The 15,743-nt window shown below is 36.0% G+C and overlaps 1 protein-coding gene across 3 annotated transcripts in view; it reads left to right on the plus strand.

Moving 5' to 3' along the window:
- GSPT1 (G1 to S phase transition 1) overlaps window positions 1-3,650 on the plus strand; it is a 28,977-nt gene extending 25,327 nt beyond the window's left edge. For 2 of the 3 annotated variants that reach the window (XM_052636164.1, XM_052636166.1), the window contains 4 exons: window positions 89-262; window positions 1,091-1,180; window positions 1,291-1,459; window positions 3,139-3,649. In XM_052636164.1, coding sequence (XP_052492124.1) covers window positions 89-262; window positions 1,091-1,180; window positions 1,291-1,459; window positions 3,139-3,191 — 486 coding nt within the window. In that variant the 3' untranslated portion in view covers window positions 3,192-3,649. Of the gene's footprint in view, window positions 1-88; window positions 263-1,090; window positions 1,181-1,290; window positions 1,460-3,138 lie in introns of all 3 variants that reach the window. The other variant, XM_052636165.1, reaches the window with a different exon arrangement.
- The last annotated feature ends 12,093 nt before the right edge of the window (window positions 3,651-15,743 follow it).

Consider the following 15,743-nt stretch of genomic DNA (forward strand, 5'->3'; position numbering starts at 1 on the left):
ACTTGCAAGTCTTCAGCAAACAGATCATTTTCCATTCTATAATGTAGTGAATGTATCAAAAGTTTTCCAATCTTGGTTTCTTTTTAAGCACAATGTGGAAGTTCTTGGAATCCTTTCCGATGATGTGGAAACCGATTCTGTAGCCCCAGGTGAAAACCTCAAAATCAGACTGAAAGGAATTGAAGAGGAGGAGATTCTTCCAGGGTTCATACTTTGTGATCCGAATAATCTTTGTCATTCTGGTCGCACATTTGATGCCCAGGTAAACCAGATATTGTAGTTTTCATTGATGACCTTTACTATCACAATGAGACTAGGATTTAAATGCCCTTTGTCCTGATTATTGGTGATATGCCATTGTGTGCAGAAGGGGAATTGAAATAGGATAAACCATATATAGAGATTACAACAGCTGTGATGTACATCTCATACCCATAAGGTCTTTGATGGTACAAGTCCTGGGTAGAAAGTATGCATTTTTACTTTTTATTTTCTGTTGATAATATGTATTGATACTTAATATTTTGCCCAAAGTGTTTTTCACTTTAAGTAGAGCATAGTTGCCTTGGAAGTCATGGTTTGTCTGCTCGTTCAGAGCAAGCAAATTTCCAAATAGGAAAACACAATTAATTTCTCCATGCTATTAGCAACCTGACTTCCCCAGGAGGACAGAGTAAGTAATTGGTACAACTCACAGAATTTTTGAGTTGTTATATGATGATTAATCAAGTTAGATTTTTATGTCAGATACAAGGTTGTTAACTTTGGAGCTTGGATACTAGGAAATGGATAAAACTAAGTTCATATCAGGAGGGAAAATTCTAGCATGTAAGCAGCAGTGAATGCCTTGGTGGGGGAGTATAGAGGAAAGGCTTCCCAGAGAAGAAAGTATGCCTATGTTTTTAAAGTTTGGGCACTTGCCAAGAAGATCTGTAGGATAAAGATATCAAAAATTCATGCTTTGAGGTAACCCAATCTGACCTATCACTTCTAACACAAAAATAAGTTGGTGGCCTACTGAAGTTGTGAGTTACACATTCAATTCTTTTTTTACCTAGGGATAAAGATGATAATTTTTTTTGTTTGACAGATAGTGATTATAGAGCACAAGTCCATCATCTGCCCAGGTTATAATGCGGTGCTGCATATTCATACCTGTATTGAAGAAGTCGAAATAACAGTGAGTTTTAAGATAATTGGGGTTTTTAAGACCATTATTCACACTTCTGGTCTTGAAGATTCTTTTATTAGGCATTATTCTAATCTCATCCTTTTTTCTTGGATGGATAGGCCTTAATCTGCTTGGTAGACAAGAAATCAGGAGAAAAAAGTAAGACTCGACCCCGTTTTGTGAAACAGGATCAAGTGTGCATTGCCCGCTTGAGGACAGCAGGAACCATCTGCCTTGAGACCTTTAAAGACTTCCCTCAGATGGGTCGCTTTACTTTAAGAGATGAGGGTAAGCCTTTAAATTGATGTCCAGAGGTCTGTCTAAGGTGCCTAGCTTTGGTAGTTTTCATCTTGAGTACAGTGCGCATTAGAAGTTCATAGGAAACTTAGATACCTGTTTATATGTCATATATGTTTTATGGGTTGAATGAATTAAACAGACTTGAACATACACTTTAGTAGTAATGCTCTAGATGAAGAACCTTAATCTTGATATTTTGCAGGCAGTAGGTTTTGAGAGTCCTTTTATTTATTGCTAAATAAGACATTTCTATGATAAAATCCTCTGTAATATGTGTGATAAAAACTCATCTGGAAGAGTTTTTATCCAATAGAGCAAATTTTTGCTAATAAGCAAACCTTTGAGGTAGACATCTTATTTTTTAGAAAAAATCACTTTAAAATCCAATATAATAAACTTTAACTGCACTGAAATGGGGGGAGATAAAGGAGTACACAGACTGATAGCCTTAATGCCTAATATTTTCAAGGTTTAGTATTTATTCATTATATTTTTTATATTTTTATAAATAAAAATATTTAAAATAAAAACACTTATATTTTTAATATTTATTTCAAGGTTTAATGTTCATGTTCTTTTGTGTGTGTGTTCACTTCTGCCTAAGTGAATTGGAATAGCTGTAATTTTCCTGTTTCAAACAGCTATGAAACTTTGGTATCATAGAAACAAAATGGCTTTGTGTTTAATAGAACATTTCTCTTACAGATTATTAATTTAGGTTACTATTGTAAGACTATGGAAGACTTTAAATAAAAGGTTTATGGTTCACTTAAAATACAGAATAGTCAGTTCACGTATTAGTTCCAATTCAATTCAGCAAAATCTTTACTGTATATCCGCTGAATGTCAGGAGTTGCGCCAAGCACTGGGAATATGATGGATGTGGTCCCTGAGCTTTATTTCAGAGGAAACTATAAAGATGGTATACATTTAAAATCATTATCTTAAAAGTCTTCTTGATGATAGTGAAACTGGCTATTGGGGCTTTCCTATTAATATAACAAAATGAGAATTTTATTTATCAATTAGAAATTAATGTAGCAAGAATTTTTAACTTCAGAATTTTTTTTTTCCCCTAAAGAATAGCTTGGCTTTTAGGTTTTTCACAAGACCAAATGGATTTTGTATTTCTAATAGGGTCTGAGAGCCCTTTTTAACAGCTTTTATTGAGATAATTTAAATACTGTGAAATTGACCTGTTTGGAGTATATAGTTCAGTGAATTAGTATGTTCAGTTGTATAGTCATCACTACATCCTGATTTTATAACATTTATAACATCTGAAAAAGGAACCCAAATACCTGTTTACAAAGTTACCACCGATTATCCTATCTACCTCTGGCCGTTGTAGGCAACCATATGTCTACTTTTTCTCTGCCTGCCTGTTTTGGACGTGACTTATAAATAGAATCATATAGTTTGTGGCCTTTAGCGTGTAGTTTATTTCACGCAGCATGTTTTTGAGGTTCACCCATGCTGTGATATGTATAGAATTCATTCCTTTTTATTGCCAAATAATAATTCCACTGTATGGATATATCCACACTTTACTTTTCAGCATAGGTTTTAATTAGTAATTTACATTGTAAAATAATGATAAAGTTTTAATATCTAACATAGCCTTGCTGTTAACTACTGAAAAGGTTTCTTAAAATTTTCATTTCTAGGTAAGACCATTGCAATTGGAAAAGTTCTGAAACTGGTTCCAGAGAAAGACTAAGCATTTTCTTGATGACCCTGCACAATACTGTGAGGAAAATTGACTGCAAAAGCCTACTTCACACCGCCTTCTCTTATTTTCTGCCCATTGACAAACCTCTCCCCATATTTTGCAAAGACAAAATTCACAGCAAAAGTCCACATTATGTCAGCTTTCTCATATTGAGAGCTCTGCTATGCCACTGTTGAATTTTTCCCAAGATTTTTTCCTTCCCCTCTCAAACTCTGCTTCCTTGGACAGATTTGGCAATAGCTTTGTAAGTGATGTGGACATAATCGCCTACAATAATGAAAAACCTACCAGGAATTTTTTTATTTTTCATTTCCCCTTAGGCATTCCTAGTCTTTTTCCCCCCAGGCAGATCATTCTGAGTGTGCGAGTGTGTGTGCACATGTTACAAAGACAACTACCATGTTAATAAAATATTCAATTTGAAACCCTTTTCGGTATTTGAATTGCTTTTGAATACTGTTTTTTATCTGGATGTAACATTGTTGCATTAGCTTTTTAACTTGACCAAGTAATCGAGTACATTTTATTACTTGGACTTTTCTAAACTCTCCCTCTCCACCACTTAAATGAGGCACTTACAAACCATGTTCAAGTTTGTATTAAAAGAAAGAATTAGATGGACCCCTTCTTTTGATGGTTAATGCATACATACAATATCTTTATGCAACTGTGACACTGCTTTATTAGGTCTCTCGGTTATTTTCTGCCAACTGATATTTTAACATGGTTTCTTAAACAAAATAAGTGGTTTTAAGACACAGGAACAGCATATCTGTAGTTTTCATAAGTATAAAGCATAATGAAATTGTACCCCTACAAAAAATTCCATTAACTTGTTTAATTAGTGGAATTTACAATACAGACAGCATGTTGAGACCTGGCAAAAATGCCTCCTTTAGTATTTATAAGAGCTGCATGCAACTAGTATGAAAACCGTATCAATTGCAAGTACCAGTTCTACAAATTACTCAGTTTATTTATTGTTTATATCAGTAATTTTAAAGGCTGACCCTTGCTGGTTAAAGCTAAATCTCATCCAGTAACTAAATGAACACGTATTTAGAACCATCAGAATCTGCACAGACTAAAGTTAACAATGACAAATAGAATTATGTTTTTCTCAATTATTCAAAACTGTTTTCTTAAATATATTGCTGAAATTTGCTCAGTTATGATTTGGATGGCCCAGAGCACAGCACTGTGGTGGTTTTTAGACTGAATCCTGACCTTCTGCTACAACTGTCATGATTTTGAAGTTTTTAATGAGAATAAATGGAAAATGGAAGGGATACTTTCAGGGATTTTTTTCTGCATTTATTGGAAGCCCCACCTTGATTTTGAGTGTTGCCTTTTACCCAAGACTTAGCCTCTTTTAGGTTGGCTTAATCTCTAAATAAGATACTTTGTAATTGTGTATCTAATGACATGTCCCTTCCCTGTAACCTTCCTGCCTTAGAAAAGAAAAGCCTCCTCTGACTATTTCCAGCCACAAAACATAAAAATTAAATCTAACCGTTTTCATAACTGTAAAATTCCCATTCATTTCATGAATGAGGCTACATCTTATGGACAGAGCACAGATACTGTCCTACAGTTTCTTGTAACTATACTCATGGTTATTAAAGTTGCATGAAATTTAAGTTATACTATGTTTGCAAATCTGGGCTTTTAGTTTTCTGGAATATGTGGGAACTTTAATCAGTACATTATAACTTTTCATACTTCCAAGTTAATAAGAACAAAATACTAGCAATTGCTTGGATTTTAATGAATCTCTAAAAGCTCAAGAGTCACTGAAATTATTTCCAGAGATATATTTCCATTTTTAAATTGAACACATTTTTTTAAAAAAAGTTATGTTTGCTATTAAAACAGTTACACTTTTAGAATATTATGTGCATGTTGCCAAGACTCAAAATGACTTGGATATCAACTGTGAAGGGCCTACCTCTAAAAAAAATGAAGAGAATAAATATAATTATGAAATAAAACTTTTGATGGATTCTTGCACATTTATGCAAGTAAGATTATTTAGAAGAAACCTCATTGTTAAACCAACACCATACATTTTTGTTGGCTTTGAAGTTCCATGGGAAGAATGCTTACTTGATGGATTATAAAATCTTCATTACACCACCTGGTTACTTGGACAGGCAGATGTGTCTGAAGTGAACTAGCAGTGTGGGGAGATGTTAGACCTGTGAAAAGCAATATACGGATTCCTGTGCTGTCATTTTGTCTTCTGCAAGTGCAAGTGTGTTTATATTGTTGACAATGCAAAAACAGGGTAATTGGCTATAGACTTAGGATATTACAGACCTAAACATTTTTCTTTTCTGTCTTTAGCATAGATATGTTAGAATCACAATTTTCTTTGCATCTTTTTACATTAATAATGTTCTTTATACAGCTTTCATGCTAGATTATTTAATCATAGTTTTTTAAATTAATAAACTTAAGATAATTGAAATAAACATTAAATAATTGCCATTTTTCAACCTTTATTTCTTACTACGGGAGAAGGGGAAATATGTTTCTTGTTTTTAATTTGTAAGCATAATTCATCCAGTGAAAATTATGTAAAATCAAACTAAAAGCGATGGACTGAGTATATAATGCTATGAAATTAAGTGACAAATAGTATTCTTGAATAATTAAGCCCATGTATATTTGTTTTGAACTGAGTCTTGAAATATGTGATAATTGAATGTAAAAACTTTGTGAATTGTAGAAGAATAAGGTTATTCACTGTAACAAGAGGTAGTTCGTACTTGTCTGCTAGTTACATAAACTACAAGAACTACTTGTACAAAATAGGATGGACTTTGAATGTGATGCAGTTGACAGATACTGGCATCCTCAGCTGAAGTGCTACAGATATTGGGGGTCATATGTTCAACCAGCTGCAGTTTTGCAACCCAAGAAAAAGGTGAATTTATGCTCAAAAACTGCTTTCATGATGAACTTTTGAAAAAAAATCAAGAAAACTCCCTGGCAATCTTCAGAAACACTAGTTGTGACTGTAGTTACCCCGTGGTCTTTGACGGCTGTTCCATCTGGCAGCACTCGCACCTTTCCTCACTGGCGTGGACTCCTTTTGGACTGCTGCTTCATGGATGACAGCTCCATTGGTTTGGGTAGGAAAGTTTTTATTACAGCTCTTAACATCAAGCAACTTGCAGCTTTTAAAAACCCTTTGTGGAAATTCTGGTAACAGCACGATAGCTGATTGTGGAATGATTAAATGTTCAGTGTTGGTCTATCTTAACAGAATAAACTGTGCCATTAATCCTCTCACAGACATACATACATAAGGTAGATAGCAATCTACAGAATTTAGGGGACAATTTTCTGTCTCCAAAGAACATGGCTTATGTTTCCTCCAGCTGATTTTTTCCATGATTGTAGCAGATGTCATCTAATACATTTATGATCTTAGTTTCTTTCCTCTAGAGATCTTGCCATGGCAGCAACTTAAGTAAATAAATGTACTTACACGTGCACAACTCAAAGACTAGTAGGTTTAAATTTAGCAGTTGGTTATATTAGATTTCATAGTAAATGGAATAGGAAGTGTTTTTATTTCCCTGTAGTTCAGTGGTTTCCATTTGAACCAGTGTACTGCCAAATTTCAGATAGGGTAAATTTGGTTCAACTTATAATGGTTTTGGCTCTAGGATATTCTTAATTTTCAATATCCTAGGACATAACTGAGTCTTCCTTCAGTAAATACACTTTTCACATACCTCTAATCCTATGCTTCCTTGAAACAGTAATGTGCTAGCTGAGTTGTTTATTAAGAAGTGTTTTAAGGGCATGAAGGTGTGGGAATATTGGAGTATTCTCCAAAATAAGGGAGAAGCAGTAAGGCACCATGTCTGATTAGGCAGAAAATTAGGCAGGATTTAAATGACCCTCAGAATGGTGGTAGTCTTTTCTGCCTTGTCACACATGCCACTGTGCCCTTTACTACCTACCGTGGAAACCTCAGGTTTGTGGACAGCAAAGGTAGAATGACGTGCTTCCCAAGGCTCCCCTCTGCCAGGCACATTAGCTTAGTGCTTGTCAGCCCAAGTCCCCACTACCTCCTTGCCTGCTGCCCAGGAAGAGTGTTTGTGCTGGAGCTGGAGCTCCTGCACACCTCAGGCGACCAGACCACCCACATGCGTTAGGTGAAACTGAGGTCTGAGCCCAGGTCTGCATTTTAAGGACTTAACATTTGGCACACATCTTAGTTAACTAGTTTCTTCTCTTTGTTCTAGAAGAAATGTGGGATCTCTCTCAGGCCAGGATTTAGTGACTAGTTTTCACTACATGGCAGGTTAATACCTAGCTCTCCTTTTTTAAAAGACAGAATTGAAGGGAACTGATTAGGTTTGCTGGGTTTTTAACCTAATTCCAAAGCATGGCAGAATGCTCTAGGTAGGAATTATGGGAATCCAAGGTAAAGAAACCTTTTTCTTATAATTTGTAGCTACCTACTGTGCCTGACTTGGTGCCTGTGTGAGGATTAAGCCCTTAGTCTGCTCTTGCAATTATTCAAATGACTGAAGTTTAAAAAATTTGCTTTTGTAATAACAATAAAAATTGTCATCTTCCCTTTTGAAGGATTTGTCCGTTTGTTTATAATTACTGTATTCTGTCATACTCTGAGTGTATCTGCTTTCTTTACAGTTCTCAGTGTCGTGTTCAGGCAGCAGACAACACACAGGCTGTGTGTGCAAGATTGACAATAGAGTATTTTTTTATACTTCATGGCCCATGGAACCAGTGTCAGATACAAAAGTTGTATCTGACATCTTAAAGCAGAAAAATAGCGTTAGAACCTCGGATGTTTTAGCTTTGTAGTGGAGAATTTTATCCCCCAGTCTAGAATAAATGATGACCAAATTACAATTAGATTTTAAGTTTTCTGAATTTTAAAAGAACCAAAATTTGATGCTAGCATGATTTCGAAAAGTCACATACGGTCATGGCATCTTTTTGTGGTTCTTTGTATTTAATTTATCCTCTAAACTCAACATTAGTCTTAAAAGTGAAATAAACAAGAATAAGCAGTAAAAGAAATTGTGATTTTATGATTTATATGAACCTATTTTGCATTCTAAGGCATTTTCACCAAAAGTTCTATGAGTTTAGTGAAGAGCGATGCTACTGATAATTTCTACCAGTACAATAGTTTAGCTAGAGGGGGCATAATGAAAGAAACATGTTGAAATTGCTTTGCACTCTTGTTTGTGATTGTCTAGGTTGAGACTTCACCCCTCTGAATTGAGCAGTACAGTCCTCCTAAAGAACTTTGTGTTTGCTAATAAATCACACAAATTGTTATACTTCAAACAAAAACTATGTCCATTGCCATCTTTGCTATTTTCCTGGCAAATAAACACTTAATTTTAGAATAAAAGAAAGAAATTTTGAAAGATTAGATGCTGAAGAGTAATTACTATTTATAAAGAAGGTCCAGCAGACAGAATGTGTACACAAAGGAGAATTTTTTTTTATTATTATTAAGATAAAACTTGCATACAGAGAAATGCACAGATCTCAAGTTTAACAATGAATTACCTGGTGTATACAATTATGTTAACATCCCCATCAACATATAGAACATTTTCATCACTACAGAAAGTCTCTTTCTGCCTCTTTCCAATCCATCCCTTCCTCCTGCCAAGGCAATGACTACTCTGCCATAGATTAGTTTTGCCTGTTTTTGAACTCCAGGTAAATGGAATCATGTTATGCACCCAGTTCTTTTTTCCAGGGCGGTGGCGGGGGTGGGGGTGTTTCAGAGAATAATTAACCCACCTGTCTTATCACTAGTTTATTCTCTTTACTGCTGGGTAATTTGTTTGAATTATCATTAGAAATGCAAATGAGTAAATAAGCCAGAGAGGAAAGCTTCATATCTCCTCCCTTTATCTGCTTTTATAAAGCTGTTACCACACACAGACCAGTTGGTATTCCTCAAAGGTGGCGAAATAACTTGAGTTTCCCTCCCAATCTATCAGTCTTGAGTGCCTGCTTCACACTGTTCCCTTTGATGTGCCCTGTCAGCTATAACACTGGACTGTCCCAGGACTTCCCTGGTGGCCCAGTGGCCAAGACTCTGTGCACCCAATGCAGGGGGCATGGGTGTGATCCTTGGTCAGGGAACTAGAACCCACGCAGATAAGACTCCGTGCAGCCAAATAAATAAATACTAAGAGAAAAAAATACCAGATTGTCCCTATCAGACTTTCATGTTGTTAGAGCCAAGTTCATCTGTACCTCTGCTGATTAACTCTTTAAATCTCAAGGCTAAGTCCTTATTTTCTTTTTTGGTAGATCTTATTAAATTACATGTATGAATAACTTTTAGAAGTTCTTTTATTGATCGCTTATTGATGACCTATCATAATACTTCACAGAGGTTATTGAAAGTGAAAGTCACTCAGTCCTGTCCAAGTCTTTGCAACCCCATGGACTGGAATTCTCCAGACAAGAATACTGCAGTGCGTAGCTTTTCCCTTCTCCACAGTATCTTCCCAACCCAGGAATTGAACTGGGGTCTCCTGCATTGTAGGTTGACTCTACCAACTGAGCTATCAGGAAAGCCCAAATATTGAGGCTATTGAAAACCTTCCTAATTTAAGTAAAGATGCACTTTGACTATCAGTAACATTTACCAGTTACATACTGTTATGGTTAAATGAACACAGTCCTCCAAGAAGTTGTCAGCTGCTTATCTTCAATAATAAAAGATGATCAATGGTGCTGAAAGCACCCCCACACACACTTTTTTAAGCCTATAAATCACTTCTGAGAATAGTCTTGATGACATGTCTCAGGGAATATAATTCCTCTAAGTTAAGGCTGATAGGATTAAAAAGTTGTCTTCCTAAAAGGTGTACAAGGAGGCATTGGTGTCCTTTGTGAGACAGAGTTAAATGGGGTGCTCAAGGCACCCACACAGCTGTACCCAGATACAAGGAGAGAGCCAAACAGGAATAGCAAACAGGTTAAGTTTCCCTACTGAAATTTTCTCTGGTTTCACTGTTTTCCTGCTTCTCATTCCCTAGGGCCTTCATTCCCTAATTTTTTTTTTTTTTAAATTATCAGAATCTAGTGATTTCTTGACTTAACAACCTCTTCTTCCCTCCTTGAGTTTAGGCACACTGCCTCCCCTCTTTCACACCCTAAGATGCACATTCCACTTTCCAATCCTTTTAATAATGATTATTTTCAGCAAAGGGCTAACCCTGTCCTATTACAGTATGTGCCAGATACTATGTACATATATACGTTATCTCATTCAATTATCTTAACAATTCCAGTGGAGAACTAGTTTCCTCTTACACATTAAAAAAAAAAAAAAAAAAAAAATTGAGGCTTGGGAGATTAGCTGACTTGTCCAAAGCTAAATAACTACTATATTACTGAGTTAGGATCCAGACTCAGATCTTTCTGACCAAAAAGACCATATTCTTCCTATTTCCCTTATGTCATACTCTATACTGTTAGCAATACTGTTTCACCTCATGCCTATATCAATATTTCCTAGCAGATTTCAATACCAAGATGGATCTTGAGGACACTGACAGAACATTTTAAAAATTGCTTTTAGATAACTCAGACATGGATATTTAACTATATGCCTTGTTTTGCCATTTGTACTAATAATTATCTTAACTCTGCAGGGTTGTCTAGATTTACTAGTTGATTCTAGCAAATATTTATTTTCAAGTAACTAGAATTTGAGCTCCATTATTAAATTTGTTATTAAACCTTGTTTAACATCCAGCAACATCTTCATACATTCTTTGCAGGTAGTTGCATTATGATTTATTAAATCCTTTATACAATTATATACTACTTTGCATATAGTTGATGCCATTTTGTTAATAAGCAGGCAGATTTTGCAACTACTAAAAAAATTTCAAAAATAAAGAGAAACCTCTTTTACTACCTTCAGGGAAACAACAGTATTCAGTGAGATCTGGGTGCTCAAAATGTTGACTGACTCTTAATATATGCTTACTAGAAAAGAAATACTACAAGACTTAGTAATTGTCTCATTAGAAATGTACATGCTAATTACTTTGACTTCTTCCCCAAGATGTTAATGTATTAATTTTTAAAAAGCAATTTGCATATATGGTTCAAGATACTTATTACTTTTCCTTTAACTCAATTTCCACTAATAGAACTGCTTTTATTATTCCTTTACAAGTACAATTTTCATTTTGGCTGGCAATTATCATATTTAATTCATTTAAAAGTGGATAAAGGATAGATGGGCATAAATAATGTAATTAAGTAGGTGGAGTCTGGATAAAGTTTACAGAGTATTAATCTTGTGTGTGTTCCACAGTATCTTGAGTTTAAAAAGTTTTAAAAACAAGAGGTAGAATTGACAGCAGTTTAAGAAAAATTTAAGTTACTTAATTTATGAATGAAATATTTACCCTCAGGTATTGAGTGAAATTCTATAGAATAATGTGGATGTTTAAGGTTAGTTCTTTTAAAAGACTACTTGGTAAGAGTAAAATATTTTCCAGCATAAATCCCAAAGTTAAATAACATACTGTGGCAACTACATCTATACAGAAACAAATGAAGTACAATTCACATTTAAAACTTAGTGCTCACTAATGGCTAATTTAGGTCTTAATAAATAGCAGGCATGGATATTTAGAAAAGGATAAAATTCCTTGAGAAATTTCACTGAACATGACAATGGTTTCAAATACAACAGAGCAAAAAGAATGAGGATTTTTAAAAAAATTATTTGAATTAAAAGGTCATTGGTGACTTTAGACGGAATAGTAATAGTGTGATTGAAATGAAAGAGTTAAGAGAAAGCTGAAAGCGCTTTATAGCACTTGACTACAAAGACAAAAAAAGGTAGGGAAAAAAATAGCATGGCGCTATTTCTTTTTTTTTTCCCTTCAGTATTTTTACTTTTTTTGCTCTTTATTTTTTATTTATTTTTTTTTACTTTACAATACTGTACTGGTTTTGCCATACATTGACATGAATCCGCCACAGGTGCACGTGAGTTCCCAACCCTGAACCCCCCTCCCACCACCCTCCCCATATCATCTCTCTGGGTCATCCCAGTGCACCAGCCCCAACCATCCTGTATTGAACCTAGACTGGCAATTCGCTTCTTACATGATAGTATACATGTTTCAATGCCATTCTCCCAAATCATCCCACCCTCTCCCTCTCCCACAGGGTCCAAAAGACTGTTCTATACATCTGTGTCTCTTTTGCTGTCTTGCATATAGGGTTATCATTACCATCTTTCTAAATTCCATATGTATGTGTTAGTATACTGTATTGGTGTTTTTCTTTGTGGCTTACTTCACTCTGTATAATCGGCTCCAGTTTCATCCACCTCATTAGAACTGATTCAAATGTATTCTTTTTAATGGCTGAGTAATACTCCATTGTGTATATGTACCACAGCTTTCTTATCCATTAGTCTGCTGATGGACATTTAGGTTGCTTCCATGTCCTGGCTAGGCACTATTTCTTAAGAACACACACGAAGCACAAAGACAGCTACTGGAGAAAAGGAAAATGAACACAATGGAATAGGAGGAAAATTAAAAGAGTAAAGCCTTCAGAAGGTAAGAAGGGATTCATAGATTCAGTGTCCACTCACCACGTGCCACGCAGACCTTGTGTGTACCAAGTAAATTTGAACCCCAGTTCTGGTCTCAAAGGACTCAATCTAGTGCATAGAGGAAACAAACTAATCAACAGTCACTATCACACAAGGGTGAAAACGCTAAATATAGAGAACTCTTCTTACTATTGCTATTCTTTCAGTTTGTAAGTAATCTGAGTTCATGTGGCAGCTTATAAAAATTACAGCATTGATCACATCCTACCTCATAGGTCTTACTTTGCCCTATTGCCCTGTTAAGTTGTAAACTCCCTTGTAGTAAGCACATACACGAGTTGCAACCTATTGAAAGTGAATAGGATAAGACCACAGATATTCAATCTGTGGAGAAATAAAAAATGCTAACTAGTAACTCAACAGATGCTTTAGAGGTTGACATAGCATTTATACCTATATAAATCTATATTTAAATATATAATCGTGTCCAGCTCTTTGTGACCCCAAGGACTGTAGCTCGCCATGCTCCTCTGTCCATAGGATTTCCCATAGGTTTTCCTGACCCAAGGATTGAACCCAGGTCTCCCGCATTGCAGGCAGATTCTACCGACTGAGTTACCAGGGAAGACAGAGAGGTAGACAACCAAGTGCTATTATATGTGTTATCATGGATAGTAAGGAGAATTGGCGATATAAAGAATTCCCTGGGACACAAAAATAGTTTCACTTACTTCACCTGCCTTAGCCTGGGCTTCCCTGGTGGCTCAGATGGTAAAGCGTCTACCTACAATGAGGGAGACCTGGGTTCAATTTCTGGGTTGGAAAGATCCCCTGGAGAAGGAAATGGCAACCCACTCCAGTATTCTTGCCTGGAAAATCCCATGGACGGAGGAACCTGTTAGGCTACAGTCTTTGGGGTTGCAAAGAGTCGGACATGACTGAGTGACTTCACTTTCACTTTCATCTTCCTTAATGGTAAATAAAAGTTTAAAATATACCAATGTTCCATTTTTTCCCTCTCTCACTCATAACTCAGTCCTTTCACTGAAATTGTTTTCTGTAAGGTCACCATGACTTAACTGCCCAACAAATGGCTTTCCAGAAGTTCTTCAGTATTTCTGGTATTAACACATCCTCACTTCTCCATTCCTAAGCACCCTCTTGGTTTTCTTTTACATCCTAAACGATTTCTCGATTTTATAGGCTCTTTTTCCTCCTGTCTCCTAACGGGGCTTCTCCATATCTCTATTCTGACTCTCTGCTGCTGCTTTTGGCAGTCTCATGTATTTCCAGTTTCCTTTTTTCTTTTCAGCCTTGCTGTGCAGCCTGCAGGACCTTAGTTCTCCCTGCAGTGGAAGCTTGGAGTCTTAACCATGGGACCACCAGCAAAGTCTCACCTGGTTGCCTGAGTAGTCTCAGGACTTCTCAAAGCTTCACCCAGAGCAAGTAATTTGAACAGAAAAAGGGAGGGGGAAAGAACACTTAAGGTTGAACCTATAGTCTTTTTATAACCTAATCTCCAAAGTGACATCCCCTCACTTCTGCTCTATTCTATTTACTAAAAGCAAATCACTAAGTCAAGCCCTTACTCAAGGGACAGGGAAATGAAACTCCATCACTTAAGGCTTCAGTGAATCTGTGGGCATACGACTCTTTTAACCACTACAATACCACGGAAAGATCAACTTTCCTAAAGTCTAATTCATTACTAATTCCTCTTCTTCCCTGACACCAGTTCAAAAACCTTGTATCCATATGGTTTCTCCAAAATATAAAACTTCAGCTTGATAATTAATCCCTTAAGCTACCCACTCTAGCCTCATCTCCTCTTTCTCCCCTCTGCACATCCCTACTCCAGCCACCTACTACTTCCAAACACCACCATCTTCTTTTACCTGAATTCCTGCTGTTCCCTTGGCCTGGAAGTCCGGCTCTTGACTTGAATTCAGATGACACAACATATGGCAGCCCCCATGTTCTTTTCAGAATACTAGGAGACACAGTACATGAAGCCTAAAGTAACAGCTCATTATCGTGTTAAGATGAATTCCAATTCTAAATTCCATTTAGAATTCCAGATTCTAAAACAGGCAAGTGGGAATTGGTGCCAAAGGTTTAGAACATTTTTCCTACAAGTTTTTGGTTAAAGATAAAATGAGACATAATACTGTAAATGAACTGTATTTCAATAATTTTATTTTTTTTTAGACAAAGTCAGTATCAGAGATCAGCAGAACTCCCCTTTTTTCAGCTTTGGCAATAGGGAAGGAGCATTTTCCTTGAAAGCAACTGACATGGAAAGCATCCCACTCCCATCCTTTCATATCAAAATTTTCATAGCTTTTTAAGAAACAAATCTGATTTATAATAGTGTTAGTTTCAGGTGTACAACACAGCGATTCAGCTAATTTCTTTATCAGTAAATGTTTGCTGCTTATCTATTTTATGTACAGTATTTTGTACTTAATCTTTTTAATTAAATTTTTTATTTTGTATTGGAGTATAGCCAATTAACAATGTTGTGAGTTTCAGGTGGATAGCAGATGGACTCAGCCATACATACACATGTTATCTGTAGCTCTTTGCAAAATGAGCTATCCTGACTATCCATCAAAAAGCTCCTAAAAAAAACCCTCTGGTTTACCTCCGTGGTGAAAGGCCATATGGCTGTAAAAACAAACAAAAAAAGAGGCAAAGCCAAAAGTACTGACTTGGACAACCTCTAAGATACCTTAAGAGAAATGGGCAACGTACAGAACAATGGGCATAGAGCCTACTACTTGTCTTAAAAAAGAAAAAAAAACTAAATTGAAGCCCAACCATCCATAAAGAGAAAAAAGTATAAGTATTTCCTAAACACACGTAGACGGAGAAGGCAATGGCAACCCACTCTAGTACTCTGGCCTGGAAAATCTCTTGGATGGAGG

The sequence above is a fragment of the Budorcas taxicolor genome, chromosome 2, assembly GCF_023091745.1.
Source record: "Budorcas taxicolor isolate Tak-1 chromosome 2, Takin1.1, whole genome shotgun sequence".
NCBI lineage: Eukaryota > Metazoa > Chordata > Mammalia > Artiodactyla > Bovidae > Budorcas > Budorcas taxicolor.